The following is a 21,576-nucleotide window of genomic DNA, read 5'->3' on the forward strand; positions in this document are numbered from 1 at the left end:
TCAAACAAAACAAAATCTCACTTTGAGCGAATTCTTAAACTTTGTTTTATTACTTTAAAATAATTTTTATTCCTCTAGTGTTCAAGTATGATTACTCATTATATATTCAACTATATGTTGTTAAGTTCTATACTTGTATAGTTTTATTGGCAAACACATGAACACAAAATTGTCTAGATATAGCTCATAGAGTATATAGAATTGATTAGACAATGCTCAAAATACTAGTATTCAATGTGAAAGAATAGGAATGAAGTTGATTCAAGGATCTAGATTTTTCACAGTTTTGATCGATTAAAACTGAAGTTCGATCGATCGAGAGTCGCGGATCAACAAACGTAAAAAGTCCATAATTTGTCTGTTTCAAGCCCAAATCATGATCTTTTTGTTATAGTATTTAAAGAACATTATAAGCTAGTCGTAGAGAGTTTTTAAATAGAGAGAGAAGAGTGTCTCTTGTGCCTCTTATTTTAGATCTGGGGTTTTTGTACTTAAATCTCTCTCAAATCTTCTACTGTCAGTATTCTTTGAAGAAACTCAAGATCCGGTGTTGTAGAAGTTGCTGCCATCATTCTAGTCATCAAGGGTGCTAGAAATTTAAATCTTCAAGTGTGATCTTGGAGTCTTAGACTGTAGGTCTACGAAAACTTTCAAGGATGGTCTTGGAGTACTCATGGACTAGAGGTTCATGTTGAAACAGATCCATATCACAGAAGTTCGTGGGATTCAGTGCTAAAGTTGCTAACTTTAGTTAGGTTTACTATGAATTAAATATTTTGATTGTAAACTTCCATTTGATAGTGGATTTTTCTTCTTGAGATTAGTCCGCCCAGGTTTTTCCTTTAGAACAAGTTGTTTCATAAAGTTTTCTGAGTCATCATATCATTGTATTATTTACTTTTCCATTTTGTATGATATGTTTGATTATTTGTTTAACCTAAAACTTGCATAATTAATCTAAGTAACAACTTGGCCTTAAACTTGGTTAAACCTTGTTTGTTCAAGGGTCTAAAACTAACACATGTATATAACTATGTACACAACACGAACCACATATTTTTATTTCAAACGTTTCAGTCATGATCTAAGGATTAAGAGTATTTCAATTATAAACTAGATACTTTGAATGAATGTCTCATTATTCATGATTCATCATGAAGCCCTAAACTCACTTCACCTTCTTACGGAATGTTTTCAATGAAAATGCATCACATCGAGCACAAATCATTCGAGGCTACACGAATGACCTGCTTACCAACATTTTTTCCAGAAAATAGCCCAACAAAGGTAGCAGGAGCACTTTCCAATCCTTCATTCATGTCTTCAATGTAAACAATTTTGCCTTGCTTGTAATAACCAATAAGGCAATAACATGTTCCAAGAAGCGTGGATATAGGTGCAAGTAATTGTGTTGCACGAAACCCTCCAATTTGACGGACTTGGTTATGAGATTGATCAAGTTGTGAATCCCTTGTGGCTTAGAGAGGCCAAATTGAGACGCTGCCCCACAAAGTGCAATTCGGCCATGAATCCTCATGTTAGGAAGTGCTGCATCAAGCATATCCCCTCCCACATTATCAAAGTAGATGTCAATGCCTTGTGGAAAGTACCTATTTAGTTAAGTCATTCATTCGAAACCAAATTATTTCAAGGATAAACATAGAAGAAAATGGGGTTATTAATTCACATAACAAGTTCTTTATCATACTTCATTCTCAAAAACTAATCATTAACCTCTTCAATGCTGCATCAAGGTCTGGATCTTCCTTGTAGTTAAAAGCTTCATCGAATCCAAGCTTATTCTTCAAAAGATCAACCTAAAATCACTCATTTAAGTTATCTTGCTTGTCGGAGTTGATTGATCATACAAAGAAAAGTCTATTGCTCATAAGCATAAAAGCTTTATTAGAGCATTCACATCCGGACGGCCAAATGCCATACATATGACAGATTTAGAATTAAACCTCAAAAACAACCCAAAACCCAAACTACCAAATGGCCAGAATTGCAAAAAAATTTGCAATACTGCTAAAGTACCATTGCAAATTTTTTTTTTTTTTTTTCTAAGGATGATAATCAATTTCAAACTGAATCATGGACATACTTTCAAATACTTTAAGTGATGCTCATGATGACATCCATTCTACTGAATCAATAGCCTTTCTAACTTTACCTTTATGGTATACCTACCATTCTCCTTATCTGTATGGTTATTCTTGACAACCTTCTGAGCAACCAAAACATTTTCTGCTATGTTTCTTTTAGGCACAAAAGCCATCTGATTTGGGCTAATAATTTCATTTAAGCAAGCACTGGACCTATTAGTCAAGATCTTTGTAATACATTTATAGATGGTATTGAAATAGGAAATAGGCCTAAAATCCTTCATGTTCAATGGATAGTAACCTTAGTTACCAATGTTATGATGGTATCATTTACTTCCCTAAGGAGCTTACCTAACTCAGGAAGACTGGATGGCTAGAACCACCAAAGTTTAAAGGATAGGCCGAGCTCTCTTGAAGAAACAAGCCATAAATCCATCTGAACCAGGAGCTTTATCTCTTGCCAAAGAGAACAATGGTTGCTAATCTCACTGGCAGAAATAGTTCTTTGCAGATTCACTTTATGCCTTTTAGCAATTTGAACATCCATTATCTGTGGAACTACCCCCATTGCATCTTGAGATACCTACTCCCTCAAGATAACAAGCAACTCTTGGTAGTAACCCCCGGCTATACCCTTAACCTGATTAGGATCAATAACCTTAGCATTCCTCAAGTTTACTGCTCTATGAAAACTTAAGTTGTTATTATCACCTAGGTTCAACCATATATTCCTTGATTTTTGCTTCATTTTTTTGATAAGCAATGAAATTTTATTAGAATAAAAAATAGTTGATGTTCACGATGATGAACAGAAAGAGTTCTGGAGGATAGACAAGGCTCACGATCCCATCCGGCGGCATCTGGGGGAAAAGCTTATTCCATCAATTATTCAATCAAGGGCGGGCTTTACTCAACAGATTCCTCTATCGGCTTCATTCCATTCCTTCTTCTATCATTCCCAGGCCAAGGAGAGGTACGGGACAGGGGCCAGTTGTTAATGAAAGGAAAGCGAGAAGGGAGAACCGGCAAGTAGGGAAGAGAACCCGGGGGAAGTTCCCGATCGAAGATCGGGTGAGAGGTTGCTCGGTACCTTACCCTCCTCTTTCCCTCTCGGGGGTATTCGGAGCTAATAGGAAAGGGCGGAACTTAGCTCAGCACTAAGCAATCTAGGGAAAAGAAAGCTAACTACCACATAAAACTACCTAGGCCAGGAAGCTATCCTAGTCAGGTCTTCTTTCCTTTCAGTTTATTAGTTACGAATATTCTTATCCTATAGTAAGAGTGATCAATATCAATGAAGNATTGCAAATTTTTTTTTTTTTTTTTTTGGGTGAAGGTACCATTGCAAATTTGCAATGGCAGCAGTATTGCAAATTCAAAAATTATTATTTTAGTCTCTCCACTGTCTCATTTGCACGGTCTTAGCAGTACTGTAGCACTTTTGCGTGTCTCATTTTCTCTCTTTTTAAAATATATTATTATTTTATTACGTCAATATATTATTTTATTGTATAGATATATTATTTTAATGTGTAGTATGGTGTGGGTTTCAGTTAGCTCAACTGGTAAAGTCTCTGATGGTTGAATAAGAGATTTGGGGTTCAATCCCCGCCTACACCAAAAACTGATTGGTGTCTTGGTCTGATGATAAATAAAGAGTTATCATCAGAAGCGGACGCCATAGATTAAAACTCTATCTCAAAAAATGTGTAATATGGTAAAATAAAAGTTGGGATGTTAGAAGCATTGTAAAATTGTATAGTATAATTAATAAAGTAAATTTTTGAAACGGTAAAATGGGATAAAATAACATTCCCAAATGTGAAAAACTTACCTTTTGGCTTGTGCAAGCACTTCCAACAACGTTGCAACCATGCAATTTAGCAAGCTGGCCAACAAGTTGACCAACGGCTCCAGAACCTGCAGAGACAAAGACATATTCCCCTTTCTTCTTCTGCTTAGGGACTGCTTTAGATGACTATACCACAATCTTACTGGAAAATTATTCAGATTAAATTTATGAAATTAAATTTTAATTTAAATCAGCCATACAACAACAAAACTTTTTTATTGACAAAAAGTACAGAGTTAGACACAGCAAAATTGAGAATTTTCTAATTAATGAATGGAGGCGGCTTTTACAGCATCAAGAAGTAACTTCTTCCTTGAACAACAATTTTTTGACCCATGTTAGACTAGTAGTTAAAATAATTAAATATTTCCTTTTTCATAAACTTAATATTTTAATATTTTTATTTTTATTATTTTTATACAAGATAAAATTTCTACTCTAACCTAATCTAAATGTATATGTGTGTGAAGCTCCCTCCGGGAGACTTAAACCCCGGCCCTTACCCCCACATCCCACAATTACTTATATTTGTAGAGTGACCACCGCACCAAGGGTGCGCTGTGGTAATATTTTAAAATTATTGATAATAATAAAGTTGAACATTTTTTGACACAATCCCGTGGGTTTTGCCTTTGACAAGAAAGAGAGAGTCCGGGCTAAAAAACTTAACTATTTTCTCGCTTCTCTCTTCTCCTCTACCCATCTCTCTTTCTTTTCCAGAAGCGTTGAAGCAACGTTGACGCGGCCACAATTTCTCTTTTCTTTCATATCTCCCTCTCTTTTGCGAAATACTTTAAAAAACCGCAAATTTTACAAAGAAATCCCAGAAAAGGTGCTGTTCACATACCCAAACCAACCACCAATGGAACTCATGACACAAAATGGTGAGAAACCTATGCCACAAACTCAGATCCGCCCCAAAAGATAAATCAACCAAGCAGTTTCAACCATCGATTTCACTTCAATCCTGTAACAATATTACTATTAAAAAAAATCAAAACCACAATATAAAGCAATTTCACTTCACAGGCCTTGTAGCGAAAAACCTTCAAATGCATATTTGTATGAAGATTAAAAATAAAAAAAATAAAATAAAAGACAACTAAGAAAAAAGGGCCCTTGGGATCTTGAACACATGAGGAAAAAAGAAGAAGAAGAAGAAAAAAGTGATGATGAAAGGTGTGAGAGATGAACTTCAGAGTAAAAAGGAAAAGGGAAGGAAAATTTATTCAAAACTCTCGTAGCAATGCTCGATCCTCTCACATGAGGAGTAGGTCCCAACATTACCCGGAGTACACAATAACTACTCTGAAAGAGAGAGAGAGGAGCTGTAGAGTTGTGAAAGAGAGAAAAAAGCACTGTTAAGGCCCATTTTGTACTGTTATTCTAGTATCGTTGTTTGTATTTTTTAAAAATACGTATGGGTAAAAAATATGTGAAAATACGTATAATATTATTTAAAAACTAAAAACATATGTTTAAACACATATACCAAATAAGCCCTTAATGTCGAACTTTGTCAAATCAGATTTAGGTGGATCTCACAATTTTCCCATTATTATAACCATTAAAAAATATTACTTGAAAACTGATAGCGCCTAAAATGAACTACTATTATATGTTATAGACTCATAGTGTACTTAGGTGAGAGTTTAAATCATTGCCAAAAAATATTAAATATGTTACTGTGTGCATAGGTGAAAGTGAAGCAATACAAAAATACGAGGGATATCAAAACTAGAAAGTTATCATACCAAGGAGGCCGACATGGTATGAGAGTGGAATATCCTTTGCCTGAATTTTCCTCAACTGCTCAGTTCTGTGAATCAAACTGTATTCTTCCTAGCCAGTAAATCCGGAAACTAAGGGCCCGTTTGGTTTAGAAGTATCTCAGTTTTCATAACTCAAACTCAAAACTCAAAACTCCCTACTCAAATCTCACCTTCATTTAAAAATTACAAAACAGCTGTTTGGACTCATAACTCAACTACATATCCTTACAATATTTTTCCAAAACCGTGGACCCCATCCACTGACACAACCCATTGTTACTCCTGTTGCTACCTGTGTCCCACTAACAAAAAAAATCTTCCCCTTTACTTCTCCTTCACATCCTCTCCCCTTTCATTTCTCTGACTTCCCTCTTTTCTACCAAATTTTGTTGTCTATCTCTCTTTCTTCCCCTTCAGTACCTATAGATGTTCATTTCAAAACCCACAAATACCCAAACCTCCAAACCGGCTAGGAATCAGCCCCAGCCATCGGAGACGCCGCCCAAAACCTCTGGAGATACCACCAAAATCCAACACAGAATCCTCTCATCCTCCTTCCTGAAGATCTTGCCGACCGTTGTGCTCATCATGAGCCTCTACTTCATCGGCTTTGTCACTGCGCTCCACATCTTCGGCAAGCTCTACTGCCAATCCGCCGCCACTGCCGCTTAATTTTATGCTCTCGGTTTTGGATTCAGAGCTCTTTGATCGCTGTTCTAGATTCACACTGATCTTCGGTTCTTTGACTCGGTAACTAAACGCTTCGTTTTCCTTTTCCTTTTTTTTGGCTGTACTTTCTTTGTTTTTGTTAATTTCGAATTCTTCGGGTTTTATTAACTTTGAAAAAAGCCTTGCTTGAGTTTCGATCATCTAGTTTTATTTACTCAAATTTGCTTGGATTTTACATTTACCAATTGCATAATTTCTTTTATTCAAAAAATTTTGATCTTGCCAAGGAGATATAGAGAACTCTGCAAATCCGATGGAGGGTAGTCTTTGGTTGCTGGGTTTCATTCTTCACAGTTGCTGGGTTTTTGAAGAAATGTTGGTTTGTTGATGGTGACGACTTATGGTTGCTCGTGGTGGTTGCTTGTTATGGTGATGATTGGCATGGTGGCGGCGGCGGCTTATGGAGGAGCAATGAAGGGCAATAAGAAGAGAGAGCCCTGGGTAAAAGAAAACAAAAAAGAAAAAGGAGAAGAGACAGAGAAGAATCGGTTGGAGAGAGAGAGAGTTACTTGATGGGACAAGTCATACAGGTGGGCTCCATGAGCTCAAAAATTTTACAGAATTGCCACTGAGTTATGTAACTCAGAAACTGAAAACACCAATTTGATGTTTCCAGTTTTCTGCACTGTAGCTCAACTCAAACTAAGTTTGAGTGATGAAAATTGGAAGAAGAAATCAAGCCAAACACTCCAGTATTCAGTGGGTCCCACATAATTCTGTGTTTGAGTGATGAGAACTCAATTTGAGTGATGAAAACAGGCTAATCCAAACGAGCCCTAAATCACCAGGCTTGAAATTTGGATCATTAGAATCTATAACTTTGGATACACCAAATCCTTCCAAGGCCTTCATCAAAACACGCCATTGTTGAGAATTTGTAAGAAAAAATGACTTCTATAAACAATAGGTGAAATACTAGATTATGGAACCTCGTCTTCATATAATTGATATCTACGTTATTCAAACAAGGAAGTCTAAAAACACAATTTTGTTACAACTCTAATGTAATCAATTACAAATAATGAAGGAAAAGTGATAAACCTATATGAAAATGATAGAGAGCCAAACATAGCGGACCACATCAAAATGATGATAAAACTTGTCTGATCTTAGAAAAACTTACTCAAAACAATATTAGCAAGAACTACACTAAACTTACAACAAGAGTGAATTAAGTGAAGTATGAGTGGAAGAGATGATGATGGGTTTACCTGACCAGGAACAATGGGAGGAAATAAGTAATTTGCGGCTTGGATCTCACGCATACGGCCTTTCATGTAAGGGTCACAAGACAAGTAGAGATTCTTGACAAGAAAAGCTCCTGACCCTTTTGGAGCCTTGAGCTTAATCTTATTAACCTTGATTTCCATGTCTGACTCTTTTGGAAGTATGTCTATGTACTCTTTCAATATGACTTGCTTGTTCTCCACTTCCTCCATATGGAATTGAGCGAACAAACTGGGTTTGTTTATACTCTCAGCTTGTTAGAGCAACCTGCGAGTGAATGCAGCAGGCACTATTACTGGAATTTACTTGTACTTCCTGGCTCCTGCAAGTGCAGGCAGCTTTCAATTTTCAAATCAATTGCAAGCCGGAAACCGCTCGTACTTACTGCATAGTCTACCGCTTCTTTTTATTTAAAAAAAAAAAAAAAAATTATTATAATAAGATGAGTTTGGTTATTTTATTTTATTTTATTTTTATTATGAAAACAAGTTAGGTGAGTTGGCTGATAGTACAATAATAATACGATGATTCCCAAAAAACATAAGGAATTATATTAATATAATAATAACAAACCACAACCACTCACTTTATTTTTTTAACCATCACAACCAATCATTTAAATAATATATACTTTAACGCAAGAATATATTATTATTCTGAAATTAAAACTATCACTTAATCCACAATTGGTTCACAAAAAATTCATAATTGAAATAATTCTTTTAACCATCAATAATAATTTGTCGTTTAAAATTTATTGCAAAAGTATTGTAAAAATATTATAAACATAACATTTATCTTATTTTATATATTAAATATATATTTTTTTTTAGCGGGTGGGGAGCCTTTATTTTAAGAGAAGTCGTGATTTAAGGATTTTTTTTTTTTTTTTCTTTTTGTGATCTTGGGAACTTGTTAAATTTTTTTTTTTTTTGGATGTATTTGGAGGATTTATGGGTCAAAGAAATGGACAAGATACTCTTTTTTCTTTTTCTTTTTTCTTTTTGTTTATCAAAATTTTTCTTTTGGGTTTATCTGCACCAATTTTAATATTTGAGAGGCTAAAATGATATTCAAGAGAGAGATTGAAACTGATATATTTTTCTCAAAATCTTAGCGTGGCAGTAAGTAAATTTTAGGTTCAATAGGTTTAGCATTGGCAAATTATAACAAGTTGTATGTTTTGTTAAGTGAGAATATAAGTAATAAAGTGTGTAACAGTATTTTCCTTAAAAAAACACTTTTTGACACACGTTTCACCACATATCCCACTCAAGAGTGGGTATTATTTCACCCGTGGGCTATAGACCTACGGAATAAGAATTAAGCATTTTTCACAATGACAAAATTTTGACAAAATCATGAGAGATGAATATTACGAAGTAAAAATAATATATGTACAGAATACGATATTGGTCATATAATAAATTGGAGATGATTTTGCTGATACTCTTTTTCCTAAAACAAGTATCTACTGATATTCAGCAAAAAAAAAAAAAAGTAGCTAGTGATATTTGCCGTAATAGACATTGACAACAACAAATTTTCGCCTTAGCCCCATAATGTACTGACCAGGCCTTGGCTGAACACTCATGTTCAAATGATCTCATCCTAGTTATTAGGACTGTGTATCTACTCTAATGTTGTATTGTCTGTATCCGATTAATTGGGCTTCATTCCAGTGGCGACTCCAAGAATTTTTTCCAGGGTGTTCTTTAAGAAGTATAAATTTTTCCAATGGCAGCTCCAGGAATTTTTTCCAAATGTATTGTTGTTTAGTTGTTTCATTAATTTGTTTGTCTTTTTATAAACTATAATTTGTTATATTGTTGTTTTATTAATTATAAAATTATTAATTGTTGTTTAACCTAACATAATTTAACTTGTTTGTCTTATATAATGTATTGATTAATTAAATTATTAATTATTGTTTATTAGTTGCTTTCCCCAATTAATTATTGGTTAATTTAATATCCCAAACAAACAAAATTAATTAGTTCAACTAATTACTATGGTTGTTTGATACTTCCCTACTTGGAATATCACACTATTACTTAACAAAGAAAAAAGTCAATAAATTTTGCAGCACAAAAATATATTAGGCCGTATAGCTTAAGTCCAAGTCTAAAAAAAGAGTGATTTATTACATATTTATGACCATTAGTTGAACTAATCAACTAGCACACAGTGCATAGGCCACAACCATATTTATTAATTATTAGTTGCACACTAGCACTAGCACAGAGCACAATTGCACTACCAGGCCCCATGCCCCCATCTACTCTCCAATTCAACAGACAGAGCCCAATGCCCCATGGCCCCCAATCACAAGACTAGAACCAATCAGATAAAGCTAATTTATTGTATCTCACCAAAAGACACCAACACCAACACTAAAAGACAATTAATAATCTCACCAAAACCAACACCTTACACAGTTACTGAGTTACTGAGTTACACCAACACCAACACTGGATATTCTCAAAAAAAAAAAAAAAAAAAAACCAACACTGGATAAAGGCATAGAGCCAAAAACAGAATAGCTGCTTCGAGCGGGCATCAGTCCTATCATGTCGAAAAAGTCCTTAAGTCTCAAAAGGAAAATCTAAGAGAAACTTGAAACTCTAAAGAAGAAGAGCAATGTGTGAAACCCCAAATCCACCAATCAAAAATAGTGCGAGCAAACAAAGTTGTCAATTGATCCAAGGAGCATAAAAGACTCCTTAACCTTTCTCAAGGACTGATATTCTCGCCAATGTTCCCTCTCCCTAGATATCAGCTCAGGATTTCCTGAAGGTTACAATAGGCATTTCTGGATAGCTCCCAGCTTCAACTTAGCACGCTTCCAGCTTCAACTTAGCACGCTTTATGAGCAAACCCCCCATACACTTCATTATTCATTTTCTTTGAAACCTGCTTCACAACTTTTAGCTTATAATGAAGTCTGAACATTGGAGTCCCATTAAACTTCACACCCCAATGTGCTCAACCCATTCTAAGAAGTGCTGGTTATCAGCCCAAAAATCGAAGAAATTAAATGGCTGCCCAAAGTTCTTCTCACCCATAGACACCAATGCAAGAGAGTGGTCAGACACTTCAAGAGCAAGAAATTCCACCAAACTATAACCAAAGTCAGAAAACCAATGTTCATTCACTGTAACCCTGTCAAGCTTCCTATCCACCAAATCATTCCCTCCCTCTTATTACACCAAGTATGAAAACACCCAACAAATGGATGGTCCAGGACTTCAAATATCGTATAAGCATTGGTTGAATTCTTCGTCATGGCCCAGTTTCTTCTCCACACATTTGACTACATTGAAATCCCCTGCAATAGCCCAAGCTATGTTGCTGATCTGAAGCTTGAAATATTCAAGATCCTTCCACAATTTTCTCCTCTCGATACCCTTGTTGTCTGCATGTATAAAGCAACTCGTATTAGTTAAGAAACAGCTATAGATAAGATGAACGACCTGGTCTGAAGCCTTGATCAGTTGCACAGTACACTCCAGTCCCACAGTATCCAGATTCTTCCCAACTTATATTGAGCATAATTATTGATGAAACCCACCCAGGAGCCATAAACCCCTGAATAGCACAAAATTTTCCTCCCTCACTCTGGTTTCAACTAGGCGTACCAAAGACAATTTCAGCTTCAACACCATCGTCCTTACGTCCTTCTACTTGAGAGGGTCATTAAGCCCCCTCACATTCCACTACCCGACAATGTGATAGAAGTTAGTGTTCCTTTACCAACCTCTGAATCACCTCCACTCACACCCAACTTCTACCTACCCTTGTCTCTCTAGTATCTCCTTTGCCTACATAATTTGTGTTTGGGACCATTGCATAATGTTTTTTTTTTCCTTGTACCCTGGTTGAGTCAGGGTATAAGCATTTTCTATGTTGAATGAGGCATGCAATAGAATATCGGTTGAATCTAATGGTGTATGAAAAGAATGTATGGGCCGGGTTCAGAATATCTTTTTTTTTCTTCATCTTTTTGATCTTGAAGATTATATATATTAAAAAGCCAGCAACAATTAGGGGCTGTGCTTGTTACATGTTAACCACTTACTCATACAAATTATACAGCACCATAACATTATATAAAGGCCTGAAGTATGTGAAAAGCTGCACACTCAATATCTTACTTGCAGGTGGAGCTTGTCTGCTTTCCATTTTTTTTTTGGCCCTTTTTTCAACAGGAGTTTAAAATTATATCGCACCTGATCCTACCTAAACCATACCCCCAAGGGACAAGCTTGTGTAATAATCCTTTTTAATTGTTATCAATAACAGAGCAAAGTCAAATTGAATGGTTGGACATCCCACGTAAAATAGCATTTGGGCACATCAACTCCTAGTTTATGAGGAACTGGTGACTTTTAATATAGTATTTTTTTTTTTTTTTAATTTCGATTCCAGGATGATCAAATATAAACAACTTTTGAGAAAATAGACAAATTGACATAATTCAAATGCTATTGATAAAAAATGAAGCATCTATTGAGGTTTCAAAACAGAGTTGTATTTTTGAGGATAACCTTATAAATGCATTGAACTGAAATCGTTTCCCATCTTTCCTCAATAATATTGCAAAATTGCAAGTCAATTTCAGAATGAGAACATTAAAAAGATATGTCTCCATGGGAAATGCTGTCAACATTGCCGGGGAATAAAAGCAGGATTCATGTCAAAAGAACAATGGAGCTAGATTCATTTCAAGTACTATGTTACAAAGAACATTCAGTGCCTCATTATTCTTAAGATATTGTTTTTGTATGGTGGTAACAGCTCTGCAGGCATGGCAAAAAGCTCTCTGACTGCCCACACTTCCGCAAACTTAAAAGAAAAAAGAAAAAAGAAAAAAATTAAAAGAGGTTAAAGTTACGATGACAATGTACCCAAGACGAATAGGGTGATAGTGATGACTGAGGCTGGGGTTCAAATCTACTAGGTGAATGAGTTTTTAGAGCGGGGAAAAAAAAAACTATACGAAGCCTTCATTGTCCAAAGCAAACTAGATGGTCCGTTAAACTTTGCTCTCTGCAATAGGATCTTGTAATTCTTCACCGGCAGCTTTTTCAGGTTCCGAAGGATCAACGCCACTTTTTCCATCATCAAGTCGCTTACAAGATGTGCTGCCCTTCTTTTTACCACGTTTTTGTGTACATTTGCCACTGGTCTTTTTCATCTTTTCTGTTAGCTGGATTTCACTTTCAATCTGACCTTTCAAGTTATTTTCTTTGGCTTCCTCTGCAATTTCATTACTCACATCGACTCTTTTTGGCTTCTCATGGATGCCATCAGTTTCTTCTTTAGACTCCTTATTTTCCTTTGCAATTTCGCGTTGTAGTGATTCTATCACCCCCATCAGTTCTCTGTTAACCTGTGACAGAAACTTGGAGATCATCAATAAGATCCTGTAACTCCTTGCAATTTCAATCAAGAATGCAACCAAAAGAGATGGATCACAAAATGTGGACCGTTCACGATAACACGTTAGTAAAAAAATGACATCATTTAAATTTAAATTTAAATTTTTTATTATTTTTTTATCAAAAAAAAAAAAAATGATGTCATCTTATAATAATAGTTTTAGTGAGTGGTTCTGGTGTCACAACTATGTGCACAACTCGCTCACATAATGAGTTGTGGTTGGTGGATGGGTGGTAATGGGTTATCCCTCCACCAACCACAACTCGCCACATGGGCGAGTTCTGTACAAAATTGTGCGCAAAGGTTGTGTCACTAGAATTTTCCATAGTTTTAGTAACAAACAACTAAAACTCGTTCTGAATGTTACATGACTTGTCTCAACCAATAAAATATAAGATCCATCTACTAGTGTTCTTATTGCATGCTTTTGTAATCAACACACAAACATCACATGCACGTAAGTTGAGCCTCAATGCAATGCTCGGTTAATATCTGCCTCGCAAACCTGGGGGTTCTGAAGAAACTCAGCTATGTCACTTGAACACGAAGGGCATTTCATGATGTTCTTTTGTGCTCGTAATGTTCGTCTGCCTTCACACGTCCTCTGTCTCACGAAACTTTGACCATCAAAGGCACCCTCTAGGCAGCTTTTGCAAAAGTTATGAGCACAAGGGGTAGTAAGTGGAGAAGTCATCACCTTCTTGCAAATGTAGCAGCTACACTCTGCTCGGTCAATTACACAACAGCACAATTTTACTTTGTAGATAGAACAATATAGTGAGGTAGGAGAAGACGACAATGACCACATGAAAATTAGGGAGTAACATTCAGCTTGTAAATGTAAATTAGACGAGAATAGAAACCTTTTAGAAGTTTCTCTTTTACAGACTTATTTTGTGCTTGCCGTTTAACTTTCTTCGTTCTCTTCCCTTCTTCTGAATGTCCATTATTGGCCCGCTTTCTACTACATGGTGGAGGTTTCTTCCACATCCAGCAACCTTTTTCCTCCTGAGAATCCAAGTGGAACATTATAGGACATTTGAAAATCAATCTCACAACTAAGTTACAAACCATAAGAACACAACAGGAAGACTTAGAGACTCCTAGGAAACCATATTAATTGTTAGATAAAACTATATAGATATCATGGATGGCAGAAGGAAAGAAGAAATGCAATCAATGGAGAAAGAGCCCCTTTGAACATATGAAGTAAAAGAGCATTAGCTTACATCATAGTCCCAGGATGGAGATCCCTTCCTTTCAGTTATGTCAATCGCAACATTTAACTCCTCAATGACGGGCAGTGGTCTTGGACGGTCTCCATGAACATCACTGTTGAATATTTCATGTCACATACACAAAGTCACAAATCCACAAACACAGAGAGAGAGAGAGAGAGAGAGAGAGAGAGGTATGATGGAAATAACAAACCTTGTCCATGGGGCAGGATCATTGTCACATCTAACAAAAAGATATCTACATACCTTAAATCCCTAATGCAACAAACACTCATCAGTCAACAAGTTCACCAAGAACACAGCCCTAACTGGTTATCCTAGTGAGTATTTTTTTTTTCTTTTTTTAAACAATCACAAGCATCTTACTTTAATCCCAGTTCTCCGCCAGCATTTCTCAACTCTGTAAATCCCATCATAACGTAACCTATCTTTAGGGGCATAGGAAGAGCGTTTCTCCTTGTGAGACCTGCCCGACCAAAAAAAGAAAAAAGAAAAGAGATAAACGTTCTGATCGAAGTGGAAGAGCATACCTTCGGAACAACCTCATGCAATAGCAACAACCAACAAGTTTCAAGCCAAAAAAATAGTACCTCATAAAATAAAATAAAATAATCTTCACCTAGGAACTGATCATAAACAATATTGACAATTCCTAGTCAGTAGTTAACAAAATTTTTACTAGTAACAAGGGTTTAGTTGGCCTGACCCTATAGGGAACTTTTTGCAAAGAGAAAATACATCACTAACTGCCTATATAGGGAAAAAAAAAAAAAATATTCATTTTGTATATGCTACCAAAAGTCATTGGTTGAAACTATGATTATTTTGTCTTTGAATCAACAGACTTAAAAGAATATATGATTACGATGCTTTGACATCCAGAGCAATGAGCCATTGTATTTCTAAGTTCACTGCTTAATCCATAAGAAATGAAGAAACCAAGATTTGATATCCAATTAAGTAGGTCATTACATAGGTTTTCTACATGCAAGTTAATTCAATTAAAAAAAAAAAAACTTACCAATTACAGTCCCAGATGCAGTTGCATACTACCAAATATATCATAAAGTTCATTAACACGACTCACCTCACCACACGAACAGGATAACCCATCCGGCAACTTATTCGTAATGCCTCATTAGAATTTTCAAACTGCTGATCAAAAGAATGTTCCTTGTTTGTGCGTTTATTGCCACTAAGGTCCCTTCCACCACTGCATTAGAAGAAGGGAAGGGTTGGGATAAGAAAATAATCAATCACATGTTTAAGACCTAAGGCTAGATAATCAACCATCCTAACTTGACAATTTTAATTTCAACTAATATAACCAGGTACTATCATTTAATTATGTGACCAAACTATGAAAAAAATTTAAACATAGACAAACAAAAAACTCCAAACTGATGCAATAAACTTGCTGAATTGAGGAAATCAATATTACATTAAGAATACACTTCAGCTCATTAAATTTTCTTGTGAAAAGCAAGCCAATAGTAAAGCTAGAATTCAAGTACAAATGCCAATGGTACAAACAAGAATATACCTCCCTGTGTATAGGAACCATTCGCCATGATCCTCGTCGTCTTCATAGCCTCCAGAGAGGGTCACTGATTGGGCACCATGCTTCGACTGCCCAGCAATACCTGAAATATGAGGATTGTGTACACCCCATTGCCTACACTCAAGTCTACTTGCCCAAGTCTCCCCTACCAGCACACCTTGATTTCTCATCGGATCATTTTCTGGGAGAATTGGCCCAAAATGATCCATAGGTGTAGTCACAAATATCTTTCCACTAGCAGCATTAGCATTTCCCGATTTTACTGATCGTTCAGTCGAAAATGCCTTATCCGGGCGATCTTCGTTACGGATAATAGGATAATCCCTTGACGGCCCAACTGCAGCATTGGCTTTTGCCATCTTGGCCATTCGTATGACAGTGACAAGTGTAGAGTTTATCAGAGGAAGTCTTGCCATCTTCGGTGGGATTTGCTTGCGACAATTCGCACAATTGCGTTTTCCTCGCCCTATCCATTTTGTGAAACACTTCAGGCAGAAGTTGTGACCACAAGGAGTCTGAAAAAAAAAAAAAAACCCTTGAGATCATTAACGTGCACCAAATACAGAATGATCCTCATCGTCTTCGTAGCCTCCAGAGAGGGTCACTGATTGGGCACCATGCTTTGACTGCCCAGCAATACCTGAAATATGAGGATTGTGTACACCCCATTGCCTACATTCAAATCTATTTTCCCAAGTCTCCCCTACCAGCACACCTTGATTTCTTATCGGATCATTTTCTGGGAGAATTGGCCCAAAATGATCGATAGGTGTAGTCACAAATATTTTTCCGCTAGCTGCATTAGCATTTCCCCGTTTTACTGATCGTTCAGTCGAAAATGCCTTATCCGGGCGATCTTCGTTACGGATAACAGGATAATCCCTTGACGTCCCAACTGCAGCATTGACTTTTGCCATCTTTGCCAATCTAATGACAGTGACAAGTGTAGAGTTTATCAGAGGAAGTCTTGCCATCTTTGGTGGGATTTCCTTGCGACAATTCGCACAGTTGCGTTTGCCTTGCCCTATCCATTTTGTGAAACACTTCAGGCAGAAGTTGTGACCACAAGGAGTCTAAAAAAGAAAAAGAAGGAAACCTTGAGATCATTAACGTGCACCAAATACAGAAACATCCATCAAAACCATTTCATTTTTACTTTAACCTAAACACATGAATGAAGGAATTAATTCATCACCAGCAGACATTTAGGGAAAGAAGTGAAGTAAAACCATAATGCTGAATTCAAATATAAGTAATTTTAAGAATATTATAAATTTTACTGCATATATTTTACATTTTTTTATTTATTTATAGAAAAGCTACATAGATTTTACATATCAACGTAATTACAAAATAATAATAATAATAATAATAATAATAATAATAATAAAATAATAAACTTATTTATTATGTTGATGATACAACTCTAATTACATTCATTGAGATATTAGTTTATATAGTTTTTTGTAATAAAACCGGCAATACCGTTAGTTTATTTTTATAGGCAGTAGAACTAATAATATTGTTAATATTTTTTTAGGAGTAATTTTTAGGTACTTTCGGAGTACTATAAATGGTACTCTATTTTCTTACCTTCATGGTAATGTCCACTCATTAAATTCATAGTAGGATCTATTATGAGTGTGAGAGGAGGGAATACTATTTCGTAATACTCCGGAATACCTTAGTATTTTCCTCTTTTGGAGGTAGTAAAACTAGTAATATAATTGTCATTTTTTTTTCCTCATTTTTATAGAGTTAAATCCAGTAATACCGTTTGTTCAAAAAAAAAAAAAAAAATTTTTTTTTTTTTTTAAATTAGATAGAAATTCTACTCTAGTTTAATCTAAGTGTACATGTGTGTGAAGTTTCATTCTAGAAACTTGAATCCCAACCCTCACCCCCCACACCTCACAAGCACTTATAATTGTAAAATGATCACCACAATAAGGGTGCTGGGAGGCAGTAATACCTTTAATATTCTTTTGAGAGTAATTCTTAGGTACTCTTAGAGTAATTCTTAGGTACTGTAAATGATGTTCCATTCTTTTATATTCATGGTGAAATCCACTCATTAAATTCATGGTAGGGTTCATTATAAGTGTAAGAGAAGAGAGTACTATTGCGTAATACTTCAGGAGTACCTAAGTATTTTTCTCTTTTGGAGGTAGTAAAACTAGTAATATAATTGGCATTTTTTTTTTCTCTCATTTTTATAGATATTTAAAACTAGTAATACCGTAAGTAACTTCATCAACACTAATTACATTTATTGACATGTTAATTTATAACGTTTTCGTAATAAATACTGTTAGCATTTTTTTTTTTTTGGGGTAATAAAACTAATAGTACCGTTAATATTCTTTTGGAGGTAGTAAAACTGGTAATATCATTGGTATTTTTTTCCCTTTATATAAATAGTAAATCTGGTAATACTATTAGCATTTTTTTATGAGAGATTCTACGTGCATGACATTTTTACAATATTTTCACAATAAATCATAGGTAGTTAGTTATTAATTTATTATTGGTTCAAATTTGAACATAACACTAAGATTACTTTTTTGTCCCAACAATAATAACCAGTAACAACCTGTCACTTAAGATTTATTGTAAAAATGTTGTAAAAATGTTGTGTACATATCATTTCTCTTTCTTTATAGGTAGTGCAACAGGTATTACCGTTAGAAATGTTTTTTATAGATAATAAAACTGGTAATACCATTAGCATTTCTTTTATAATAGGTATTAAAACCAGTAATGCCATTAGCATTTATTTTTTAATAGATATTAAAATTGGTAATATCGTTAGCATTTTTCTTTAAATATGACATCATAATTATGAAAGGCAATCTAGAATCTAGATTTGATTCATTCTTGAACATTTAGTGGGCTGAGATAGATATAGCATTATGATTGCTCATAAAACTTGATTCTAAAAATATACATCAAAATATGAAAGAGACTTAGTCTAGTAAAATCCACTTAAAATTGGGGTTTCCTAAGTTCTGAATCATTTCTATTTTAAACAGTGCCCATAAACAAAAGTAAACACGTTTTACTTTTACCACAGAAATTGTCAAAAGTATACATGCATGTACGCTATGAATTATTTAGGTTTATTGAGCAAAATAACCAAAAAAAGATGATCAAGCATGTGCAATGACACTAGTGAACAACTAGTAAATAATTAAAATAGAATTATGAGTATATATATGTACTAACCGACACAGGTCTTTCCAGTAATTGCATGCAGAAGGAACAGTTCAGAAGACCATCGAGAATACTGAAGAGGTTGTTATCACCGTTAGTCACCTCCTTATGATCTGACGGTCCCGCGTCTTTACACAGCAGCTGCTGCCTTCTCTTAGCCTTCTCACGATCAGTCAACGACGAATCTGACTCGATTGCGCAAATCGCGGCAATAAGGCCGCCGGAACTCGACGATTCTCCGGCCTCGGAGACAGGAACCGGGTTAGCAGAGAGCAGAGAACAGTCAGGGCAGTCCCATTGGAGAGTATCGGCTAAGGAGCTGGGACGAACAGAGAGGCACGTGACATGCCACGGCGTGGCACATGTCTTGCACGTGAGAGATTCCTCAGCTGTGGGCTTGTTCTTGCAAGCCATGCAAATGCGTTCACCATCACAAGGAAGGTCGTAAACTTGTTGAGCCATTTGGATTTGCGAGTGTTTGGACTTTGGGGAGTACCATGTAAGCTGAAACACAATAGATTGTGATTGGGATTTTCAAGCTTGAGTGGGTGTGGGATTATGTGGGAGGAGAAGCAGGTATTTGTAGGAGAGTAGGAGCGTTTTTTTTTGTTTTGGATAGACTTTGAAAAAATTCACTTTTCCCTCTACTTTCTTTTTCATCCATAAATGGGAAATTTTCCTAGAATGGCAATTGGGTGGAAAGGTGATCCTTTGCTCACTCACCAGAAATGCTTGACCTATAGTGCATGCATGTACTCCAAATGTTAATGTGTAATAACTAATAGGGGAAGTTTTGTTTTGTAATATAATTTTATAAATACAGGTTTTAAATTTTGTTATAATGTTACAACTTACAACCAAACGTATAAATATGCTTAGAAATTCCATTACAACACATTCTATTACCAGTAATAAAAATTATTATTCTTATAGTATCTTTATTCAGTATACCAAATGTGCATGAATTGGTATCTACTAAATTTTAAAATCCGGAAAATATCACATTATATGAATCAATCGGTTCTTTATTATTATTTGTGAACTAATGCAAACTAAATAAAAAAAGGTTTGTCTTAAAAAGAAAAAAAAAAAAAACTATTTGGTTTTAAATGCTCAGAATGACGTAATAAATTAGATATGATTAATTAAAACTAACTAATAACTGACTCTGGTTTTGCATCCTTCTGAATTAAAGAAAACTAACTAATAACGAGTTCGACTTTAAAAATAACTCATGTAAACTAATGAAAACTAACTAATAACAAGTTTGGCTTTTAAACGAACCACACTTGACTTTAAATATTTACAAAGATTTAATGAAGGTAATGTTTGATTGATAATCTAAACTTCTTTTAATAGTAGTATTTTTTTTTTAATTATTTATCACGAGTAAAGTTTTCAACCAATGCTTTTACATATTACGTTCCATTCGTTTTGAAGTAAAATATTTTTAAATATAAAATATTATACATTAAAAATATTTTACACAAAACATTTTCATTATAATATATTTTATTGTGTTTGATTGTGTGAAAATGCTGTGAAAATCATTTTCCTATATGTTTGGTTCCTTTTAAAATTCTCACCAACCTAAACTAAAATTCTCAAATTCCTTTAATTAGAAACACAACAATTAAATACAAGCTCAAGTTGGCTAAAAAACACCCAGATCCGCAAGGGAGAAAATCAAATTTGCAAAAAAAAACTAGCATCCCAGCAAATCCAACACCATAGTCAAGCACACTGAACCATCAACACCCCACGACACCACCAAACTACCACCTCCAACACCACCAAAACCTATTCCGTCATGAGCCACCATCCAAAACCAGATCTGGAAAAAAAAAATCATAAGAAGGGGAGGCTTTCAATCACGAGAAATTGTTTCCTTTTATATTACAATGTAATCTTTTATATTTGTCTTGCGTGTTTTAATTTTTATAATTGCATAATTAGACTTTGGGCTTTATTAATATTTTCCTTACTTAAATATGGCCTAGCAATTTAGTAAAGACCAGCCCATAGGTCGGATGGGATTAGGTGTCTAACACTTTCCTATCCTCATACCTTAACTCCGGACTTAGACTTTAATAAGTAGACCTTCATTTTGGTTTTTAGACCTAAACCAAGTAGTGACTCCCAAACCATGCAATCCGTAAGTGCCACATGCCCTTTGTCTCATCTTCCTTGCTTCTTGAGGATTGATCGACAAATTTGATGGAAAAGTACATGTTTGTATCACATACAAAACATATACAGTAAAAATTTAACGGATCTACTTCATTCGTAAGTAATAACATGTACTTTGTAAGTTTCAAAATTTAAGAACAAGTAAGTGTACCTTGGTGCGGTAAAATTCAAAACAAAAAATTAGAAGTATTTGGGAATATTTTTAATCTTCACTCCAATTCCACTTAATGCCTAAGAAGTGTGGTCT

General features: G+C 35.1%; 1 protein-coding gene and 1 pseudogene across 1 annotated transcript; both read right to left on the reverse strand.

The window, feature by feature from the left end:
• Positions 1–1,208: 1,208 nt before the first annotated feature.
• On the reverse strand, positions 1,209–7,897 carry LOC112024584 (2-alkenal reductase (NADP(+)-dependent)-like; annotated as a pseudogene).
• A 4,506-nt stretch (positions 7,898–12,403) lies between these two features.
• LOC111985047 (E3 ubiquitin-protein ligase ORTHRUS 2) lies at positions 12,404–19,673 on the reverse strand. Its single transcript, XM_065763784.1, has 10 exons — positions 19,152–19,673; positions 16,567–16,999; positions 15,909–16,008; positions 15,453–15,578; positions 14,732–14,831; positions 14,559–14,620; positions 14,357–14,459; positions 13,991–14,135; positions 13,633–13,850; positions 12,404–13,077 (listed from the first exon to the last, which is right to left on the reverse strand). The coding sequence occupies exons 1-10, from the start codon at positions 19,599–19,601 to the stop codon at positions 12,721–12,723; spliced, it is 2,094 nt and encodes a 697-aa protein (XP_065619856.1). The 5' UTR covers positions 19,602–19,673; the 3' UTR covers positions 12,404–12,720.
• Between the last annotated feature and the right edge of the window lie 1,903 nt (positions 19,674–21,576).

The sequence above is a fragment of the Quercus suber genome, unplaced genomic scaffold (assembly GCF_002906115.3).
Source record: "Quercus suber isolate HL8 unplaced genomic scaffold, Cork oak 2.0 scaffold_524, whole genome shotgun sequence".
NCBI lineage: Eukaryota > Viridiplantae > Streptophyta > Magnoliopsida > Fagales > Fagaceae > Quercus > Quercus suber.